General features: G+C 35.2%; 5 protein-coding genes across 5 annotated transcripts; 1 reads left to right on the plus strand and 4 right to left on the minus strand.

Moving 5' to 3' along the window:
- Positions 1-203: 203 nt before the first annotated feature.
- Positions 204-1,054, plus strand: LOC114523896 (protein FAM92B-like). The gene is made up of 2 exons (XM_028544957.1): positions 204-861; positions 945-1,054. The coding sequence occupies exons 1-2, from the start codon at positions 204-206 to the stop codon at positions 1,052-1,054; spliced, it is 768 nt and encodes a 255-aa protein (XP_028400758.1).
- Positions 1,055-5,739: 4,685 nt separating this feature from the next.
- On the minus strand, positions 5,740-6,940 carry LOC114524089 (transcription factor SPT20 homolog). Its single transcript, XM_028545204.1, has one exon. The coding sequence runs from the start codon at positions 6,923-6,925 to the stop codon at positions 6,188-6,190; it is 738 nt and encodes a 245-aa protein (XP_028401005.1). The 5' UTR covers positions 6,926-6,940; the 3' UTR covers positions 5,740-6,187.
- A 660-nt stretch (positions 6,941-7,600) lies between these two features.
- LOC114523897 lies at positions 7,601-10,457 on the minus strand. The gene is made up of 3 exons (XM_028544958.1): positions 9,715-10,457; positions 7,841-7,929; positions 7,601-7,711 (listed from the first exon to the last, which is right to left on the minus strand). Exons 1-3 carry the CDS (start codon positions 10,136-10,138, stop codon positions 7,601-7,603), a joined length of 624 nt encoding a protein of 207 aa, XP_028400759.1. The 5' UTR covers positions 10,139-10,457.
- A 2,315-nt stretch (positions 10,458-12,772) lies between these two features.
- LOC114524071 lies at positions 12,773-14,917 on the minus strand. Its single transcript, XM_028545186.1, has 2 exons — positions 14,590-14,917; positions 12,773-13,579 (listed from the first exon to the last, which is right to left on the minus strand). Exons 1-2 carry the CDS (start codon positions 14,744-14,746, stop codon positions 13,167-13,169), a joined length of 570 nt encoding a protein of 189 aa, XP_028400987.1. The 5' UTR covers positions 14,747-14,917; the 3' UTR covers positions 12,773-13,166.
- LOC114523898 lies at positions 14,800-20,132 on the minus strand. Its single transcript, XM_028544959.1, has 3 exons — positions 20,113-20,132; positions 14,983-16,135; positions 14,800-14,864 (listed from the first exon to the last, which is right to left on the minus strand). Exons 2-3 carry the CDS (start codon positions 16,094-16,096, stop codon positions 14,800-14,802), a joined length of 1,179 nt encoding a protein of 392 aa, XP_028400760.1. The 5' UTR covers positions 16,097-16,135; positions 20,113-20,132.
- Between the last annotated feature and the right edge of the window lie 489 nt (positions 20,133-20,621).

The following is a 20,621-nucleotide window of genomic DNA, read 5'->3' on the forward strand; positions in this document are numbered from 1 at the left end:
TGTCAATATGAATACTCATAAATCTTGCTCCAGTTTTATAAAATGCACACTGCAGCAGCGCGAGCGTATCAGCATGTGACTACACAATAAACTGACGTCACAATAATGATGCGCGCGCAAAATTTCTCTTCAAACCATAATTCGGAATCACAACACGCAAATTGCCACTCTCAATTCGTAGATAGCTAAAGACCAATCTAACCATGAGCGAAAAGGACAGCGGAAACAGGAAAGAAAAACAGGACAAATACGACGAATTGATAATAGCTCAGCAAGAAAATATTAAAAAGCTCGAAAAAGAAATATCGATGTTGAAAAAGAACATCGAGAAATACTCTGAGACTTTGAGCAAGAGTAAAAAACGCAACGACGAAGTTGGCAACAGCATCGAAAAAATTTTCATAGGAGAGAAAGGAAAATTCCGAGAAACGTTAGAACTATTCTCGAAAATTCTAATCAATGTCGGAAAGTACAAAGAAAAACATGTTTCCATGATTTATGACAAGGTTATCGGAGAATTGTCGTTGTCTCGGTGCCGTTGCAAGCAAGCAACGTTCAACATCGATTTTGCTTTGAAATCTCAGAAAGATGAGATGCGCAAAGAGAAGCATCTTAGAAAGATTAAGGAGACCGAGCCGTTGGACAAGCAGAAGTTCACAAAGGCGCAGTCGGCGCTAAACGCGTCGATCGTCGAGACAGAAAAGGCTTTTCATTCGTTGAAGGAGGAGCTGGAGTCGTTTGATAAACAACGCGTTGAAGAACTCCGCGCTGTTCTCCTCGCGTTTACAGAGAGCGAGCTCAAATATCATTCTCATGCGTTGGAGCTGTATTCGAGGGGTTTTAATATGCTACGTCAAAATGGTACGTGTGTGATTTTAGTGACACTTGACCATCCACTTTGTAATTAGATCCAATTAGAAGACATTTCTACGTCATTATTTTAGATAAGGAGATGCAATCGTTTTTGGACACAGTACAAGACAGCAGAGCGTCTGCAAGCGACAGTAAAACTGATGTTCAAGCTTCAAGTATACAAACTGAGGGAACGACTTGAACCTAGTGTTGATTAAATTGTAATTAATAAACGTCAGCAAACAACACTCTCGTGTTTATTATTGATTAGATTATGATAATTATACATTTAAAAGATTTACTTCAAAAATTGGCAGGTGCAATAATTAAAGAAAAGTAAGCCTGTATGTTTATAACTTCATATATATTACACTATAGCTAATAATATATCAGTTGAGCATATAGTGTTTTGATCAGTGTATATACATGAAGATCTCTTGTGCTAAAGTTTAGTAAAAAATCACTCCCCGTTTTTTATTGTAAGCTGAACACGCACAAACTATATAAGAAAATGTTTCTTCGCATTTTGGAACTTGCTTGCACCAACTCCTCGTCCAGTTGTTTCGAGAAAACGATTGTTTTGAAAATTGTGCCGGTTTGTACGTGTGTGTGCAAAACATCCTGGTTACCTAAATTTCATCGGTAAACAGGCGAAATATGGGTATACAAGGAAAGCCCTTCGTTTCATACAATTGCCGTTGAACGTTTTATATTTTTTGTCGGTAAATTCAGTAAAATTGTTTGCCAATTCGCGAAGATATTTTCGCGCCTATCAGGATGAACATGTCAAAAGCATTTAGCTACAAACTGTTGCGTTTGATTTTAAATGAACTAGAGTGATGTTGGCATTCGTCCGACGGATATAAATACTTTAACAGTTAATGTAATTTCTTTTATAAGGTTGGTGTTCACTGTAGTTGAGTACTCGATGCATGTCTGTCGCCTCGCAATAGCATTCGCATTTGGGATGAAACATGGCGAAGAGAATGAATAATTTCTGCTATGTAAATCTTTTTCTCTTCACATTTCACATTAACAATTACCATATTTTCAGATGTTTTTACTATTTCCAAAAATTTGTCGATTTCTTGCTTCAGTTCCTCGTTATAGGCATCTTTTTGCTCAGATGTGTCTTCAGCCAATACTATGGTAAACAGAAGCGGAAGTGTAGCTATTGCAAATGTGCTCATGATTTGAACAGGCTCCGAAATGTTGGACTTTTGAGCTAATAATATCATAACAGACAAAAAAAGACAAAAATTGAACACAAAATACATTCGTACGAAGAAATAAAACAAGACTTCGTTATACGGCAAGATATTTTTACGTAGTTTATCATAGAGAGCTTCCGGAATAGCTCCGTCCTTAACGTTAACAGAATACATAATTCCAACAGAACGATCTTCATTGTGAATTTCTGCTTCAGCAACGGCATTATCCCCCAAAGAAGTATCCAAAATTTGCAATTCATCTTCAGCAGAACCTCTATTCTTTGCACATTCCTTGCAAACTTCGTAAATTCTATTTTTAAGTTGCAAGTACTTTGTTTCTACCAACGATCTCCAGCTGCCCCAAGAATAAACGATAAAAACTGCAATCGGCGTCACGATTGGGCTGTAAATTGATCCATTAAGGTATAGACCGATGACGAAAAAGAGGACATAATTTAAAAAAGTTGTAACGAAGACGAAAACAATAGCGCAAGTCATTGGAACCATAGCATAATTAATCAAATTAATAGTGATGGTTCCTAAATATGCGCAGCGCTTGCTATATTTAAAAATAAGTATAAACCACGTTATATGTTGGGTGGCGGTAGCGAGAGAAAAAGTAACACACGCAAATAATGGATATAGAATCACGCAAAAGAAAATGTATATTACTGTCCATAATTGCTTATGCATATGCTTCCAGCAGGCTGAAGAGACCATCTTTGAAAAAAGCTCACCGAGGGATGGACATTCTCGTGAACGCTCCTCTTGCCAATGCCCCACTTGTGAATGCTCTTCTGGTGAAATATCCTCTGAAGGATGCTCCTCTTGTAAACGTTGTACTCGGAAACGATCCTCTGCATGCGAACGCTCACCTTGCGAACGCTTCTCTGCAAAAATCGTCCAATAGAATTTGACATTTAACGGTAATGTTAAAAGGAAGAGATATTTTTTGAAGAAATTGACTTTATCAGTTCCTATTAATCGCTTCTTAAAGAACTCATTCATGTCAAAGATATCAAAAATCGTAAAAAAGAAGGTCCACACCGACAAAATTATAATGGAATTCCTATCTGAGAAAGTAATACTGAGAATCATTGTGACTGTCAACGAAAATGCCAATCTTCTAAGACATTTTTTTGATGGATTTTTCGATGCCTTGAAAAATACGCTATGGAAAATAAATGAAAGTGCCATAGGACTGTCAGTGATCTTGTATTTATCACTCTCCTCCTGGAATGATAGTATATAATTAAGCATCAGAGGACAACCAATGTAGAGAAAGAGGAAGACCACTGCCCAGGTTAGGTAACTTTCAGCATGTTCAAGAATAATTGATGAATAGTCAGCGCAAATTGTCAGGTTTCCTATGGCTACCCTACAGCAGTTGTATTGTTTCACATCCCTCTCATCACTGTGAAGCCGGCATAATTTATAGTCATGAGCGTCCTCTGGACGAAAAAGCTTATGTAGCAAAAAGTTAAAAGCAATTTCAGACTCGTTGATTCCTGTTGGCAAACATCCGTAGTTATCCTCAGATTCAGAAACGACAACATTCAGTTTTTCGATCCCAGCCTTAAGCGTGGTTAAGTGGTAAGAACTAGAGGAAGACAGCGACGAAATATTATTTTTTGCAATCAGTGAGATGATGGTTCGACCAATTTCGCTTGCCCAATACCATGTGAATTGGAGAGAATTATTATTCGAACCGACAGTTACTTCTATCTCTACAACATTAGTAGTATAAATATGCATAAGTCTCAGAATTTCCTCGACGTCTGATTCATCAATTTGAAGTTTACGCTTGTAGCTTTGGCAAATGGATGATGCATTTGTCATATTGACAGCTGTCATTTGTTGGTCGGTTGAAATATTTGTACTTTCTGTGGAAGAAGTTGCATTTTCTTCAGCGAAACTAGCCGAGGACAGAGCGAGGATGAAAACTGCAAACTTTAGATACACAAATAAAGACATTTCGTATTGACTCGTAGGATACGACCAAATAATAACTTGTTGCCTCAGTCAGTTTTTAAAAACCTGTAACATAGTAAAACAATTATTAAGATTGTTATATAGGCCATTGCTCACTAAACCCCAGCCTAAAGAGAATAAGCTGAATAGGGACTATCGCAATTAATTAAAGTATTAATGTAATAGTAATTTAAAGTGTATTTAACCATTTAGTTTTCAACGCAATTTAAAGATGTAGAAAAATAGGGAGTTTTTAGAAATACATTTAATTGTGCATGTTGTTGTAGATTCAATAATGGTAGTGTAAGCTACAAAAAGCGTGCAAAACAGGCACAAGTTTGGGACTGATTGGCTGAAGAAGGACAGGTTCGGTTTTAATACGAACCGCAAACGCTTTGTTTGTACACGCAAAAGCAACATTATACAACTCTATATTTATTGTTACTCGCGCTAATATGGACTAAGCACATCAAACCTACTCAAGCTCAGACGTAATAACTGAATATGTTGTGATTTTCAACCAGGCTTTTCATTTTTAAGTTCCTTTGTGCGGTGTTTTTAGTTTTACTTTCGTTTACCCGGCATTAAAGTTTTTCCTATTTTCAACACACAACTCCTAACGTGCACAGTACCCGGACTTATTTAGTGTTAAGGGCGTACATATATAATATATATAATATATATATAATATATAATATATATTATATATATATAATATATAATATATATATATATATAAATAACCAACAAGTATTCCCACACTGCTCGGTAGCAAAGACATATAGGAAACAATTCTGGCCGTGGTAGTTACAATTGTTTCCTATATATATATATATATATATATATATATATATATATATATATATAATATAATATAAATATAATATATATATAATATAGAGGAAGATATACTCGAACTAAGATTGTTAACAGCTTACTGAGCACCGGTTTGCCACAATCAAATTTCACATTTTTTTTCGCTTTGTACTAATCATGCATGGCGGCACCTCACGAACTTTTCCCACAATCCCACCTATAGATTCACAGACCATATAAAACTACAATACAACTCATTATCTATGTTGAGGTAGATTTATGCAAAAAAATTGTTCCTTTCTCATCACATGTCTATTGTATTTTGCACAGATAAACCAATAGCAATCTTATAATTAACATATTTTTCAAGTCAAGGTTGATGAGCTGAGCAAGACGAATGCCATTGGTACGTTTAGCTAAAATACAATAGACACGTGACGAGAAAGGAACCATATTTAGCTATATTTTCTCTTTAACATGTCTATATATATCAAACTAGACGGTTTATATCTATGTTTATATCAAACTTACGGGTCCTTTATAAGATTCACCACGTAACACAAACAATGACGCAAGTATCCAAGATATGTTAAATTATACACAGAATTTTATAACAAAGTTTAACTAACACGCTTCTGAGGTTCTCCGATTTTGTAGTATAATATTAAATTAATGCATGTTGGTAAGTTATATAACCTTGTTCGTTCTTGGATGAAACCTTTAGAAATTATTTTTGTAATTAAAATTCAAAGGTACATAGGCACGTATAAGCTATGATTTTCAGCAATGTTAAAATTTGTTGGGGTTTTCAAGGAAAAGGAAAGAAATCTTTTATATGAGCAGCTAAAATCAATTTATTTTGTGAACAGGTCTATATAAGAGTGTTCCGTATACCTGTCGTGAAGGGCTGTCACAAGAGGCATAGTCAAATAGTTCGTTGTAACTCATGCATAGAATGTGTTCTAGAATAATGCTAAACTTTGGGTTGTACGAAGGCTGAATAGCGCTATCCATCGGATAGTGATTTTTTCAATCGAACTAAAATGCTTGACAAACAATATTTCACCTTGGAACCAACAATTATTAAAAAGGAGCAACAATTCAAGATTACTATAAGATTACAAGATTACTATTTAATCAATGTTAAAGCGATTGAAGAAACGACTGTTTGGTGGATAGCGCTATCCAGCTTTCATACAATTGCAACCGGCCCCTGAAAAGTTACTAAACGAACTAACTGATGTTTTTCAGCTACCCCATAAATTTTGTTTGCGATAAATTGAAATAGTCACTTATTTTGGCACAATTTTTTTACCATCGTTATGGCCACGATCAGGTTAGGAATGACAGGAGGGAAGGCTAGGAATATCATTCAGTACCCAGCTTTTAATTTTTCTCCAATGTTGTTCAAATTTTAATTCTTCATTTCTTTCCCATGATTCTTTGAAATTTTCAAATGATTTTTTGAATTTTGTGAAATCTTCCGACGGTTGTTCCAACTGAATACCATGTATATCGATCCCACCCCATATTTCTTTGATTTTTTTCCATGATTCTAGGTATTGTTTGATTTTGTCCCACGACTGCTCGATATTTTTCGTCACTTGCCCGTTCTTCAACTTTTCGGCTGCTAGTTTCAATTGTCGCTTGGTGATCCCTAATGTTTGCATTGTTTGATTTAACCGCTCTTGTTGCATTGTAGGATTTGACTGTTCTTGTTGCATTGTAGGATCTGACTGTTCTTGTTGCATTGTAGGATCTGAATGTTCTTGTTGAATTGTAGGATCTGACTGTTCTTGTTGCATTGTAGGATCTGACTGTTCTTGTTGCATTGTAGGATTTGACTGTTGTTGTTGCATTGTAGGATTTGACTGTTGTTGTTGCATTGTAGGATTTGACTGTTGTTGTTGCATTGTAGGATCTGACTGTTCTTGTTGCATTGTAGGATTTGACTGTTCTTGTTGAATTGTAGGATTTGACTGTTCTTGTTGCATTGTAGGATTTGACTGTTCTTGTCGCATTGTAGGATTTGACTGTTCTTGTTGCATTGTAGGATTTGACTGTTCTTGTTGCATTGTAGGATTTGACTGTTCTTGTGCATTGTAGGATTTGACTGTTCTTGTTGCATTGTAGGATTTGACTGTTCTTGTTGCATTGTAGGATTGACTGTTCTTGGCATTGTAGGATTTGACTGTTCTTGTTGCATTGTAGGATTTGACTGTTCTTGTTGCATTGTAGGATTGACTGTTCTTGTTGCATTGTAGGATTTGACTGTTCTTGTTGAATTGTAGGATTTGACTGTTCTTGCATTGTAGGATTTGACTGTTCTTGTTGCATTGTAGGATTTGACTGTTCTTGTTGCATTGTAGGATTTGACTGTTCTTGTTGCATTGTAGGATCTGACTGTTCTTGTTGCATTGTAGGATTTGACTGTTCTTGCTGCATGGTGGAATTTAATTGTTGTATTATGAGCTCTAATTGTTGATGTGTTGACAACATTGTCTGCCACGAACATTCGATCGCTTTCCACGATTGTTTAGTTATTAGCCACCATTGTTTGATTGTTAGACGTTGTTCGATTGCTGGAATATTTTCTCTAATAATCAATTTTTCGATTGCACTAAGCGATTGTTCCATTGATTTTAACAATTGTGTGAAAAATTGTTGGGATATTTCAACTGAACAAGAAACAAGTTCTCTTTTGTTTTTAACTCTCAATATGATATGTTCAGTTTTCTTTCGTGCCATATTTACCGCGGTCTTCGTGCTGTATGATGATCAGCGTAAATTGTCAAAAGAACGAGTAAGATCGCAACAATAGCGCTGAGTGCTGAACGCTCTCCATAATCCCTGAATCCTCGCTAGAAAAGACAACAACAAGGAAAGCGTAAACAATTACGAAAAAAATCTTCGAACAAATAAAATAGAAGATAGTCCAAAGGAAAAATTATTTGCTGATTTCTGTAAAGTTTCTTGATATCATTGCTCGCCAGTTTTTCTTCAAATTTGATAGCCAGTAATTTATCTCCATTGTAATTGTTTTCATCATTTTTGCCATTTTCTTGACCTTTATTGCTATCTATAAATTATAGAGTAATGTAACATTTTAACTGGATGAATGGATAATCTAGCAAGAGGATTAACTTCGATTCATTCTTTAGAACTGATTCCTTTGCTTTGTAAATATTAAATAGATCTCTCACGTCTAATTGTAAACTTGAAAGAACTTTAAATATATTGGAGTCGCGCTATCTATACCGACAAAGACCGACAATAAAGGAACAAATTTACCGACTGAAGGAGGATACACAGAAATAAACTTAAAAATATTAACAACAAGCTAAATAAAAATGCAGACAATGACTAGCTGTATAGATAGCATCAAAATTTTCTAGAAGCTATATATGTAATAAAAGAGTAGATTACAATAAAAAAATAAACTCGAATTAATAAAGATTTATTGACTTAATAAGACGTTCTGTAATAACTCGAAATGTCATCTTTTAACTTTTTAACATCTATAATTATATACCACTTATTAGCCGAATATGAGGTCCGTCCTGAAAAAATAAAAGACCGAGGTCTGATAATTTTCCAGTACGGACCGAATGTTATCGGTTGATAAGGTATTTTACTGTACTGCATTGCTTTCTTGCAATCTGAATGGCTAGGAGAGTCAGGCCGTACGGATCGCGCGAAATTTAAATCCCAGTGATGACAATGAATCGGACTAAATAGAATTTCTATTTAACGTTTTCCTGCCTTATAATAAACTATTTTATATATTTTAAAAAGGAATTAATTCTTTGATACGTGGAATTTGCTTGTATATTCGTTTAATTGCATTTTATACAATTACTTAAATGGTTCCGTGTTTGGATGGCCTGATCCAAACACGCGGGAATGTTGCAAGAGTTAAGAAAAGCGCGCGAAACACTAGCCGAACGACAAGGCCTGAATTTAAATTTAAATTCTTTAAAACTTTAAATTTCCGTGTTTGGATGGCCTGATCGAAACACAGGCTTCGACCAATCAGAACAGGCGTTATATACATGTTATTTCATAAAAATAAATATGTCATGATCAATCTTGTTTATTTGGCGCCACTTAAATTTCCTCGAGAGAATCAAATAATGAAAAAAAAGAAAGATTATTTACCGGTTTGGTCGGTCTGTATAGGGGAATATTGCCCTCGGTAACAAAAAACGTCTCGGGCAGTTTTTGATACCTCGGGAAATATTTCCCTATACGGACCTCCATGCAATCCGGTAAATAACATATATTTTTCATGTGAAGAATAAAAGTGAAATATTTTTTTGTTTAGAAATATGTAAGTTGGACCGTTATTTCGTCAACGGTCTAATACTAGGGTATTCCAGACCCACAAACAACCAATCAACGCACGGCATGTAGTCACAAGACCCGCACGCCATATATAATAAAAGGAAATATATCTTATCGCAGAACTTTAAAGTCAAGCGTTCATGCTGTCCAGGGATTCCAGTGTTTTTATGCTATCAAGTGACTGAGCCATACGCATATGTTTATCCTTATTGTGTCTATCGACCCGAGGTCATAAAACAATGTTTTACGCTTTTATTCAGTGAAAACTAGTTGTTTGTTTACTATAAATTCACAATAATTGGAGCGCCACATTTTCAGCGCCTCTAAGATGACAATGTTTTATTAAATAAACAAATACTTTTAGTTTAAGTTTATTTAATAGAGGATCGTATTTTAGTGCTATATTTATCAGCCTGACTTTGGTTCGTTTCTGTATATTTATGCCGGTATTTGCACGTTTGTGAATTGTCGGTTGTTGGCGGATGTAGCCGGTAATTAGTACGTTCGTTCATCGTTTTACCTGAGCAACGACTTGCTTCAATGCATGAATGTCTCCACCAGAATAGAAAGTCCCATTTTGATGATTTTGGTTCGTTGTTAGAAATAGCATTGCTTTCGTCCGTGCCCGTCGTCTCCATTTTATCCTCGCAAACTTCAATGATTAACGTTTCGTCCGTGCCCGTCGTCTCCATTTTATCCTCGCAAACTTCAATGATTAACGTTTCGTCCGTGCCCGTCGTCTCCATTTTATCCTCGCAAACTTCAATGATTAACGTTTTAAGTTGCAAGCATCGTGCTTCAACCGAGAACTTCCAATTTTTCCAAAAAAAAACTATCAGAGTGACAATGGGAGCAATGAAAGGATTGAAGAACGCCCCATTTAGAATCAACCCAACAGTTATAGAGAGAAGAAATATAAGAATCGACCCAGTGAAAAAGACCATAACCACCAAAGTTATCAATCTTATAATAGTCCCGAAAATGAATTCGATAACTTTTAGATAACATTGTTTACAAAAACTGGTTTGGGGAACAACAAAACCTAATGCGAAATTGAAAAGGACATATATGCATAAAAAAACGGCTACAATGATTGGATACCCTAAAGAACCAAGAAATGCTAAAAGGAGATCAAATATGTAAACACCTAATTTGGAAAATAGTTTCTTGCACGATCTGTGTGATTTGTCTGATGCGCCGTCTTTTCTGTCTTGAGGTTTGCAGAAGTGTTCGTGAAGATAGACAGGGGGTGTGAAACAGAAGATTAGGTTTTTGCCAAAATGGGGTTTTAATTTTTTATCTTTTTGTTTGTTGAATTCTCCGTTTGTTATCTGCTTGTCAGGGTAGAGACAAAACAGAGCAGCCCAGATAGAAAATAAAATTTTTAAACAGAAATATTCAAAAAAATCGACCGGAAGAAACACAATTAATGTGAGCAAAACAAACACAAACCGTCTCAGAAATGATTTGAAATGTCCATAACCTTCAAAGAATATCATGGAAATAATAGAAATAAGAGACATATGACTGAAAGAAGTTTTATAAAATGTTATTTCTGGATAGGTCATTATGTGATCTAGTAGGAAAGGTAACATCGTAATAGCGAATATTGCCACAACGACTATTGAGCCTGGGCGAGCCCATTTGAGCACCATGGAATCATAATCAGCACAGATTGTCCTATTACCAATTATTCGACAACAGTTAAATTTGGAAGGTCCTTCAACATGATCAGGAAGACACAATTTGTAATACATGTCCTTGTCATTATCTTCCATGTGAAAAAACAGATCATTCAAAAGAAGTTTAAAGATTTGATTAGATCCTTTTTCTCCGGAGGGTAAACAACCAATGGGTTCTTCCGTAACTTCAATAAAAACTCTTTCAACTCCGACTTCTAAAGCAAAAGTATATAAAGACGAAGCGAATATACTAGTTTTGGCGCGAGAAATCAAAGAAATTAAAGTTCGACCAATTTCGCTAGCCCAGGGCCACACCATTTCGGGAAAAATTCGAGTTCTATTTGCGGAAGCAACGGTCACTGTTATTTCAACGGTGTTTATGGCAGGTTCCCGCATTAGATGCAACACGTCTGCCAATTTTATCTCATCGAATTGAATAGTCTTGCAAGAGATAAAACTAGTATTCTTTCCATCCACTCCACTAATATTCGTTGAATTCTTATCAGCAAATATTGTCAATGACAATTGCAAATACACAAAGACAGTCAGGTGGTTAGACAGAGGCATTTTGAAACTTGGCTGCTTTCGACCTCAACACCTAAATGTTGCAAAATAACACGGAAGTCAGAACTGTGAAGCAAAAAATACTTTTCTGAGGCGCGGTTAAATCGGGTTGCCATTTTGCAATGCAGATTTCTATGCAGTACGTATTCAAGCATTAAACTATGTTTCTGACATGGTTAAATGTACTTATTAAACAATGTAAGTACGTCAATACAGTATTTTTTTTGAACACCCACTCCATCTTAAATTGGTTAGGTTTCTTTCATATATTATATAAGCAGTCAGTTGTTCACTAGTTCCGCCCGGAGATTAGGAATTACACCCGACCCGGGTATTGTGACAGAACATAGCGGAAACCAAATTAAGTTGCCCAAATGCCATGGCCCTTGCACGTTTAATGCTCATGGTATTTGTACGCATGCGCGAAATTTGAACTAGTAAAGAACGGTAATCTACGACTTGCTGATTGGCTAAGGCAAAAAGTTTGTATCTCAAAGAGAACGTCCGTATTTTAACCGTCATTTTGCACAGCATTTTTTTTGAAAACATGTTTCGTAAACTTTAATCAAAATGAAATATGGAATCAAATAACAATTGTATAAACACTGGGAGAAGATTAAAAGATTATCAGAACACATACTGAAACAGTTGGTGAGATAGGAACGACTAGTGGAGAAATAACAAACGACTCGTAGTTTATAATCCTTGAAGTGGTAGGTGTCTATTTTGTTTATTTCGTGTTTGGTGTAAGAATGCATTTTATTTTCATAAGTATGAGCACCTTGTATGTCGTTTTACGAAGACCTGCCCAACTATTTAAGGATTTACATCATCGCCTAAACTTTATTAAAAAATAATTCTTGAAAGTGTAATTCGGAGCTTTAAAAACAAATCACTTTAAAGCTTATATAGAGTCGACTGTAATCACTGCATAAATTCAATAATCGAAAACAAAATTCGACGTTTAGTGCTTGGGGATTTTAAAATTTGTGCAGTTTTGATGTTTTGAAGATTTAACTATATAGTGAAGTATAGTGAAGTATGCATCAACCCTCAAATAAATAAATTCAGCAGGAATACTGGTGATTTTACTTCACCTTTTGGAAAAATTTGAAACATCAGCTATGCTGGGCCTATGGGCTGATTTAGGTCATTTCCTAACATAAGCTTAGAGGGTAAGGTCTGGCTAGCGGAGGAAATATTTTGCTTCGTTTGAAATGGCGAGGGTATGCTGCATGCATGTATTGCTAGTGAAGTGTTAATATTGTTAATAAAAATCATTTGTGAATGGGTGCAGCTGAACAAATTTAATTTATTATCAAACATTTATACACTTGTGGGTTCCAACAGGATGCTTAGGCATTCAAACTCTAACTGTTACATTGACATTGTTATAATTATGGATGAATTCAATAGTTATCGGCCTTTTGAACACCCTGTATAATAGACTACTAATCTACTTCCCATTGTTCACTTGTGGGCCTCTTTTGTTCCACAAAATTGGGATGGTTCGCAACTACGTTCTCTTGTATATGCGATGTTACAGAATAAACTCTATGACTATATTACGTTGTTTAGATTATGATTTTAAAGAATCCAGGCTTAGCTTGATCAATTAATATTATAATATAGTTCCATGCTCCCCGAAAATATTCTCGAATAGCGTAGCCGGTTGTGTGCCAAAACACATGCAGGCTACTGATAGTCTGCACAGGACAAAATAATTCTAACTTGTCAAATTGTTGACTAATTCAACCCTAATTATGTTGTTTTCGCGTTTGTGAACCTTTAATAGATGCCCAACCTGGGCCTTTGTCGCTATATTTATCGAGTTCCTTTGTGCTTTATGATTATCGGCGTAAATTGTGTCAAAAATAAACGGTATTAGGATACCAACAATAGCGCTAAGTGCTTGAGCACCAGCAGAGAGTCCCGTTTTCCGCGATAGACTCAAGACCATAAACATAATCACTGCGTATAAACTAACGAAGACGACTCTTCGGAAAAAACGAAACAGAAGATAGTCCAAAGGAAGAATTATTTTGCTGATGTCTTCGTAAAGTTTCTTTGATACCATTGCCTCGCCAGTTTTCTCTTCAAATTTAATAGCCAGTATTTCATCTTCATCAGCATGGTCCTCTATATAAAAGCGATGTAATTTTATACCATGCAATATCTACCGAAATACGTATTTCTATCTTTTTTCTTGTAGTCCAAATTCATATTTTAGCGTTTCCTGCAATCTGATTGGCTACGCGAAGGTCCATATGAGGTCCGTGTTATAAATAAATCTATTATTTACCAGTTTAGTCGGTCCGTATAGGAAAATATTTCCCTCCTGTTTTTGAGACCTTGGCAAATATTTCCCTATACGGACCTCCAATCTGGTAAATAACATACATATATATATATATAATTATATATATATATATATATATATATATATATATATCAGGAAATCTTTAAAGGGATGGGGCCATAGATTGACCATGTGATAATGAAAAAAGTCTTGATTATGTAACGTTTAAATTGGCGGCGTGGTTTGAGTTTGAGTACTAATAACGCTTGAATAATGAAATTCAGTTAACAGAAAGTTGAAGCTGGGACGTGGGTGCTACTTATGTATTAGGGATCTTAGGCATCTACGACGAGCCGGATGGCGGCTAAAAGAAATCTTTTTAAACTCAATTATTAAAAAATCATTTAATATATAGAAAAGCTGATAACGTTGTTTTTTAAACAGTGTTGCTATAGGACAGAACTTTGCACGCGTAACTTGACACCGATACCGTGTTCTAGAAACATTCAGCTAGGCAGATTTAGCAAGAGGACGTGGACGTCGTAGAAATGTAGAAACGTAGAAATGGCGAATAAATGGTGTGATGCGTCTATATTTGGACATGATACGGTATTTATTGGCCATTTTCACCTCCTCTTTACGTTCCCGTCCTTATGCTAAAGCCTGATTCACAATTGTCGTAAGAATTTGGGATTCCCATTTTCTGGGCCTATGGGGTCACTATAGTACGCAAAATGTTTTGTCTATCGGAAAATAATACAATTGATCCCCCATTCTTAAGAACTAGTGTGAATTAATCAGGCCTAAATTTGTCTATTTTTCCTACTGCGAGCGTTAGTTGTTGGTTTACCTGTGGAACTCGTGGTGCCTCCTGCATTAGGACCATTATTGACAACAATATTTTTTGCTTTGTCCTTGCAAACGTTGATGATGGTCGTTTTAAGTCGCAAACATTGTGCTTCAACTGAAAACTGCCAACTTCTCCAAAAAAAGACTATCAGTACCATAACGATGGCAACGACAGGATTAAAAATCTCTCCATTTAGAATCAACCCAACAGTTACAGAGAAAACGAATATAAGAATCGACCAGGTAAAGTATAAGATAGCCCCCAAAGTAAGCAATCTTATAAGAAATGCAAGAATACGCAGGCATATACAACTTATTTCTCCATGAACAGCATAGCCATAGGGAAAAAAGAAACATTTCAGAAACTTACAAAAGACAAACATACAAAGATTACATGCTATCCAAATAGGAGATAATGCACAGAAAAAGAGAACCTTGCATTTTGGACCCAGCCGAACCTTTTTAATTGAAAATTTGTCGCATATGAAAGGATATGTGAAACAATTGATCAGGCCTTCCTCAAGCTGTGGTTCATATATTTCGTTTTTTAGCTCGTTTAATCTTTTCCACGTCATCTCAACAAAGTCATATACACAAAAAAGAAAAGCCCATATACCAAATACAATTTTCAACCACAAAATCTGAAAAATGTTTGGACGAAAAACTATAAACATAAGCCCCACGAATACACAACGTCTTAATAGGGATTTAACTGGCCCATCACCTTCAAAGAATATCATTGACACGATAGAAGTGAGAGACATATGACTGAAAGAAGTTTTGTAAAACTTTTTTTCATGGCACGTTAACATGTGTTCCATTAGTAAAGGTAACGTCATTAAAGAGAATATTGTAAATAATATGATTATCACCCAGAGACGAGCCCATTCAAGCACAATAGAAGAATAATCAGCACAGATTTTTAGGTTCTCATCATGACGGCCTGTAATTCGACAACAGTTGAACTGAACGGGCCCTTCAACATCATGCGGACGACAGAGCTTGTAGTACTTGTCTTTATCTTTATCTTCCATGTGTAAGAAAAGATCATTCAAAAGATAGTTGAAAATCAGATCAGATCCTTCCTTTCCCGTGAGTAAACAACCAATGGGTTCTTCCGTGACTTCAATAGAAACTCTTTTAATTCCGACTTCTAATGGGAAGGTAAAAACCGCCGCCGAAAGGAAAATATTGGTCTTAGCGTGAGAAATCAAAGAAATTAAAGTTCGACCAATTTCGCTAGCCCAGGGCCACACCATTTCGGGAAAAATTCGAGTTCTATTTGCGGAAGCAACGGTCACTGTTATTTCAACGGTGTTTATGGCAGGTTCCCGCATTAGATGCAACACGTCTGCTAATTTTATTTCATCGAATTGAATTTTTTGGCAAGAGACAATACTTATATTTTTTCCATTTACTTCATCATTATTCGTTGAATTTTCATGACCAAAAATTATCGTTGACAATTGCAAATACACGAAGAGAACCAAGACGTTAAACAAAGACATCTTGAAACGTGGTCGACTGCTTCAGTTGAAGCTCAAATCCTACATGTTTCAAAATAATACGTCAGTTGAGCATTATACCAAGGACTTATGATTTTACATGTGGATGCAAAAAATGCAACTTCGAAGCAACACCGCAGAAATTGGTGTTTACATGAAGTTCCAACCACAAAATCTACTGGTTCACAATTGTGCATTTCTGTATCGCTATCAGAGAAAAGATAGAGAAAAAATTGCATAAATTTAAAAAGTACAATTTTTTTGCTGAGTTCTGATCCGCATTAGCCAACCAACCAAAGGTTATTAATCAGGACGATTCGTTTTTGTCGTGTGCTATTTTCAAATCTTTTGTGCAAGACATATTTTGATGAGTACTTATAAATCTTTTTCTTGAGAATTGCGAAGTATTGAGAAGTCTTACCAATTTCCGCGGTGTCCTTTGGACAACGCTCCTGGGCTGTTGTGTTTACACTCTTACCACTCTTAACTACATTACCAATATTGTAATGGGTATGTTTTGTTTCAAAAGTTGATATTCAGTTTTTCCGCCATAGTTTTCGTAATTGAAAACATACGCAGACGTTTTTCTACGGTTTTATGGACGGTCGACGTTGGATTGTTTTGTTAATTATGAGTATGCGCGAAATTTGGAAGCTTAAGACTGGTAATAAGCCACGTCCTGATGGAAAGCGGAAAGTATGTACTTCATTGAAAACATTTCACAAGCAATCGATAAACATTGGATAAACAACACAGATACAGATACGATTGAGCTATGAATGAGTAAAATATAGTTTTATCACTTTTATCATCGGACGTCATTTCAAAATATAAGCTTAGGTCCCCTGGCTACCTCAGAAAATCGTTTGCTTGCATGGTTTGAAATGGCGAGGGGTACTGCATGCATGTATTTTTACCGCATAGTGTTGAAATTAACGTTGCATATGACGTGGGTGTGTGAATTGGTTTATGGCAACCAAAACCATCACGAATTGAAACACCTCTACGGTTTTAAAACCATTTTAACTAAGGTGGCCAGTAATTTGTTTTATTTGTTGTATTCAGTGTATACAGGATGAATGCACAAAAATTGGTGCGTTCATAAGTGCAATGGCCATGGATTTCGTTGAAAGTCTTTCCCTGTAAAAAAGCCCTCGCCACGTCCCCTGTTTAATCTCAAATCGGTTATTGTTGTGTAAATCAAGTGAACATCTTTTGCACAATTGGATATATTAAAAAAAAACAGTGAATGATATTATAGATTGTTTATTTACCTATACCAAAATCACTGTGCATTATAAATTAAAAATTCGAAATATTCCCACCAACTGTCAAAAACAATATTGCAATAATTGAGTAGGTTATATAGTCAACATGTATGCATGCTGTGGCACTAAAAACGAATTAACCATGTATGGTCTTCATTTCCAGGTAGTTACGGACTGGTTCTAAGAAATAATACCGTTGAGACAAAATTAAAGTATATTTGTTAGGTTTTGGAATTTTTATCAGTCCTGATAATTTTTTTCTTGAAAGTTAAAAATATAAAATGTACGGCACTTATTGAAAATGATTTGCTATATTGCGTAAAATAGCTATAGTTAAATTAAATTTAAATCCTATTCCAGCCTATATTTTCAGCAAAATAGAATGACAGTCATTCCGAATAAAGATTGCATATATCAGAACGCATGCATCAAACTTTTAATTTAAACTGTCTGATTATGAATAACTCATTAATTTTTCGATGTAAATATAGTAAAACAAAAGAAATATATTGTTTACAATCCAGTCACAAGAAATGCCTAATAGTTAGGGATTAAAAATTCTTAACAAAATCTATTGAGGTTACCTACTTAATAAAAAGGCAGTCCAGTGTGTGTGAGGCTAGTGTTAAGTGATTTGTCTTTAACAGTTATGCAACGGAATATTGGTATATTCGTAGTTATGTATAAGCGCGTGTATAAGCAATATTAAACAGTAAGCAAAATTCCTGACAAGTTCGATACTCAAAGATTGTCCGGTCGTGGTCTTGCCTTTGCAGCAAGAATTGCAGTAGGGAGATTTGAATTCGTATATAACGTTAATCAAAATGTTTTTCAAATCGGGCTCAAAGCATCACAAGTTTGATCAAGCAAGTTTGATCAAAATATACCCATTATACTTATTATTCACTGTATTCACTTTATGTGCAATTTTGTAATTGACAAGACCACACAATTTTTTAACTAACAAGTTACGACAGTGACATGCATTTGGTGGAAAAATAAATCAGATTTACCAACTGAAATCTTACCTCAACAGTGGTGATGTATGATTCTAACTTGATTCAATAATGGTGCAGTTCTACTGTAGTGTACTTTTTTGACAAATCCACTCAGGATTGTTTGTGATTAACACTGCCCAGGCTGATACAGAAGCTTGCCGGTCGTTTTATAGACTAGCATTTTCATATATTTTTTCATATACTACCAAGCACTTTTCGATTTATGCTTGAAATAAGCAATACGAATTTAACTACGCCAAATGAATCCAAAACATGTTTTCAACCATTGTAAAAACAATTAAATTACTGGTGCCTATCAAGCAGCGCGTTAGAGAAAAGCGGTGTGCGTGTTTGTGACACCCCGATGCTTCTAGAATGTTCGTAAACTGTCATCTAAGCCCGCGCTACACGCCCCCTGTTGAACGCTAAAATCCAGTTGTTTCTAATAACAGACTGGTTTCAGATGAAAATTACATAAATCAGTATTTTCGTACCCCAGATACATTTTAATATTGGATATAATAAATGTAGTAAATGAACGAAACACTTAAAATATGAGGATTGTTATGAAATTAACTCGAAATTTGAACCCTGCGGTTGTTTCTAAATATAACTTTAAGTACACCGTGAAAACGTAAAGGTTTTAAGCATCGTGCATTATATAAAAATTCCCACCAACTGCCAAAAATCACACTGCAATAATTTCTATTTATTAAACGTGCTGTGCTACTAAAAACTAAATAACTATGAAGGCTGCTAGCCTCTACAATTCCATGTATTTAGAAACAGGCTCTAAAAATCACATACTCTGTATACATCTATTATATTATGCACGAACTATATAAGTGCACGTCTTAATTCCGATGAATATTTCGCCAAATTTTAATGATATAAACAATCTAAGAAAAAGAGCTTACTGTGTTTGCAAATTTATGTAAAATAGTAATTGTTGAATATGATGTGAGCAAAAGTACTTCATATGGACAATTTAAATATGTTATACCAGAAGAATATCGGCAATTTAGATTTGCTTTCAAAGATCGAGTCAATGTTATTTTGCGAAACATCTATATAATAAGTAGCTATAATAAGTCTTTATGTTCTTTTATGTTTTACTTGCGTTTTCGTATCGTCTATACAGCTTCGTAACAAATGCATGAAAACAAATGAGTGCTTGAATAATACCCTTGTCATAAAGTACATTGTGAATTGAGAAATGCACAAATGTTCCTTTCGCATAGGTGCTAAATACATTGATTAAGTCGACTGCCGGGCTATCAAAATTCAGCTATATATTAATTGTGCTACAAATTATTTTAAATACAGTACTAAAAATTTTTACAGAAATTTCAGCTGCTTTTTGAATCAGAATCACCTTTATAAACTTGTTTGAAGTATGAAATTAAGGCTTTCCCAATATTTGTTGGTAAATTCACATGTCAAACTCTAAAAAGCTTAAAAATCGTAGATTTTTTCCTCTCCGAGAGCAACTTTTACATTTCCTTTCAATCGATTTTAACATTGAATTTTCTGTATATTTTCAAGATGATCCATTATTAAAAAACATTTTAAAAAAAAGTTTTAAAGTGGTAGTAATGCTGACGCGAAGCAAAATTTTAATTTAGTTTATCTAACGTTTGCAACGTCTGCTAGTTACCAGTTTCTACTAATCTTAAATTCACGCATGCGCATAACTTACAAAAACGCCTAACGTCCATGATATAATGCCGGACAACTTCAATTTTGTATTTACATTTCCAAGAGTGGCTTAAATCTCCGGGCGAAATTAGTACCGTCGCCCGGCGGCCGGTCGTGCCAGCTCACGGATAATTTAGGAGATCTCTTTATGCCGATTCAGATATATAGGTGTCATAACAGCTAGACCCAGTCTAGAAAAAGTCTTCGAGGCGTAGCCAGGATATTCCTTCATATATGGTAAAAACGAAGTAAATATCACCCGTTTTCCGGTTGCATTGAACAGGCTATTTATTGCTTTTCACAGCTTAATTTCACTGAACAATCAAAATACGACAACATCTAAATTAAATCCCCTACTCAAAGACTAAACGTCGACTGCTGTTTTCCAAAAATATTTACGCAGTGATTGCAGTCGACACTGAAAGTTTGAAGTGATATTTGTTATATAAAAACTCCGAATTACATTTTAAAGAACTCTTTTTGAAGTTAAAGCAATTATGTAAAGCCGTTAATAGTCGGTTATGTCTTTGCAAAACGACATACCAATCTCATATTTACAAATAA

The sequence above is a fragment of the Dendronephthya gigantea genome, unplaced genomic scaffold (assembly GCF_004324835.1).
Source record: "Dendronephthya gigantea isolate DGI-Jeju-01 unplaced genomic scaffold, DenGig_1.0 000029F, whole genome shotgun sequence".
Lineage (NCBI taxonomy): Eukaryota > Metazoa > Cnidaria > Anthozoa > Malacalcyonacea > Nephtheidae > Dendronephthya > Dendronephthya gigantea.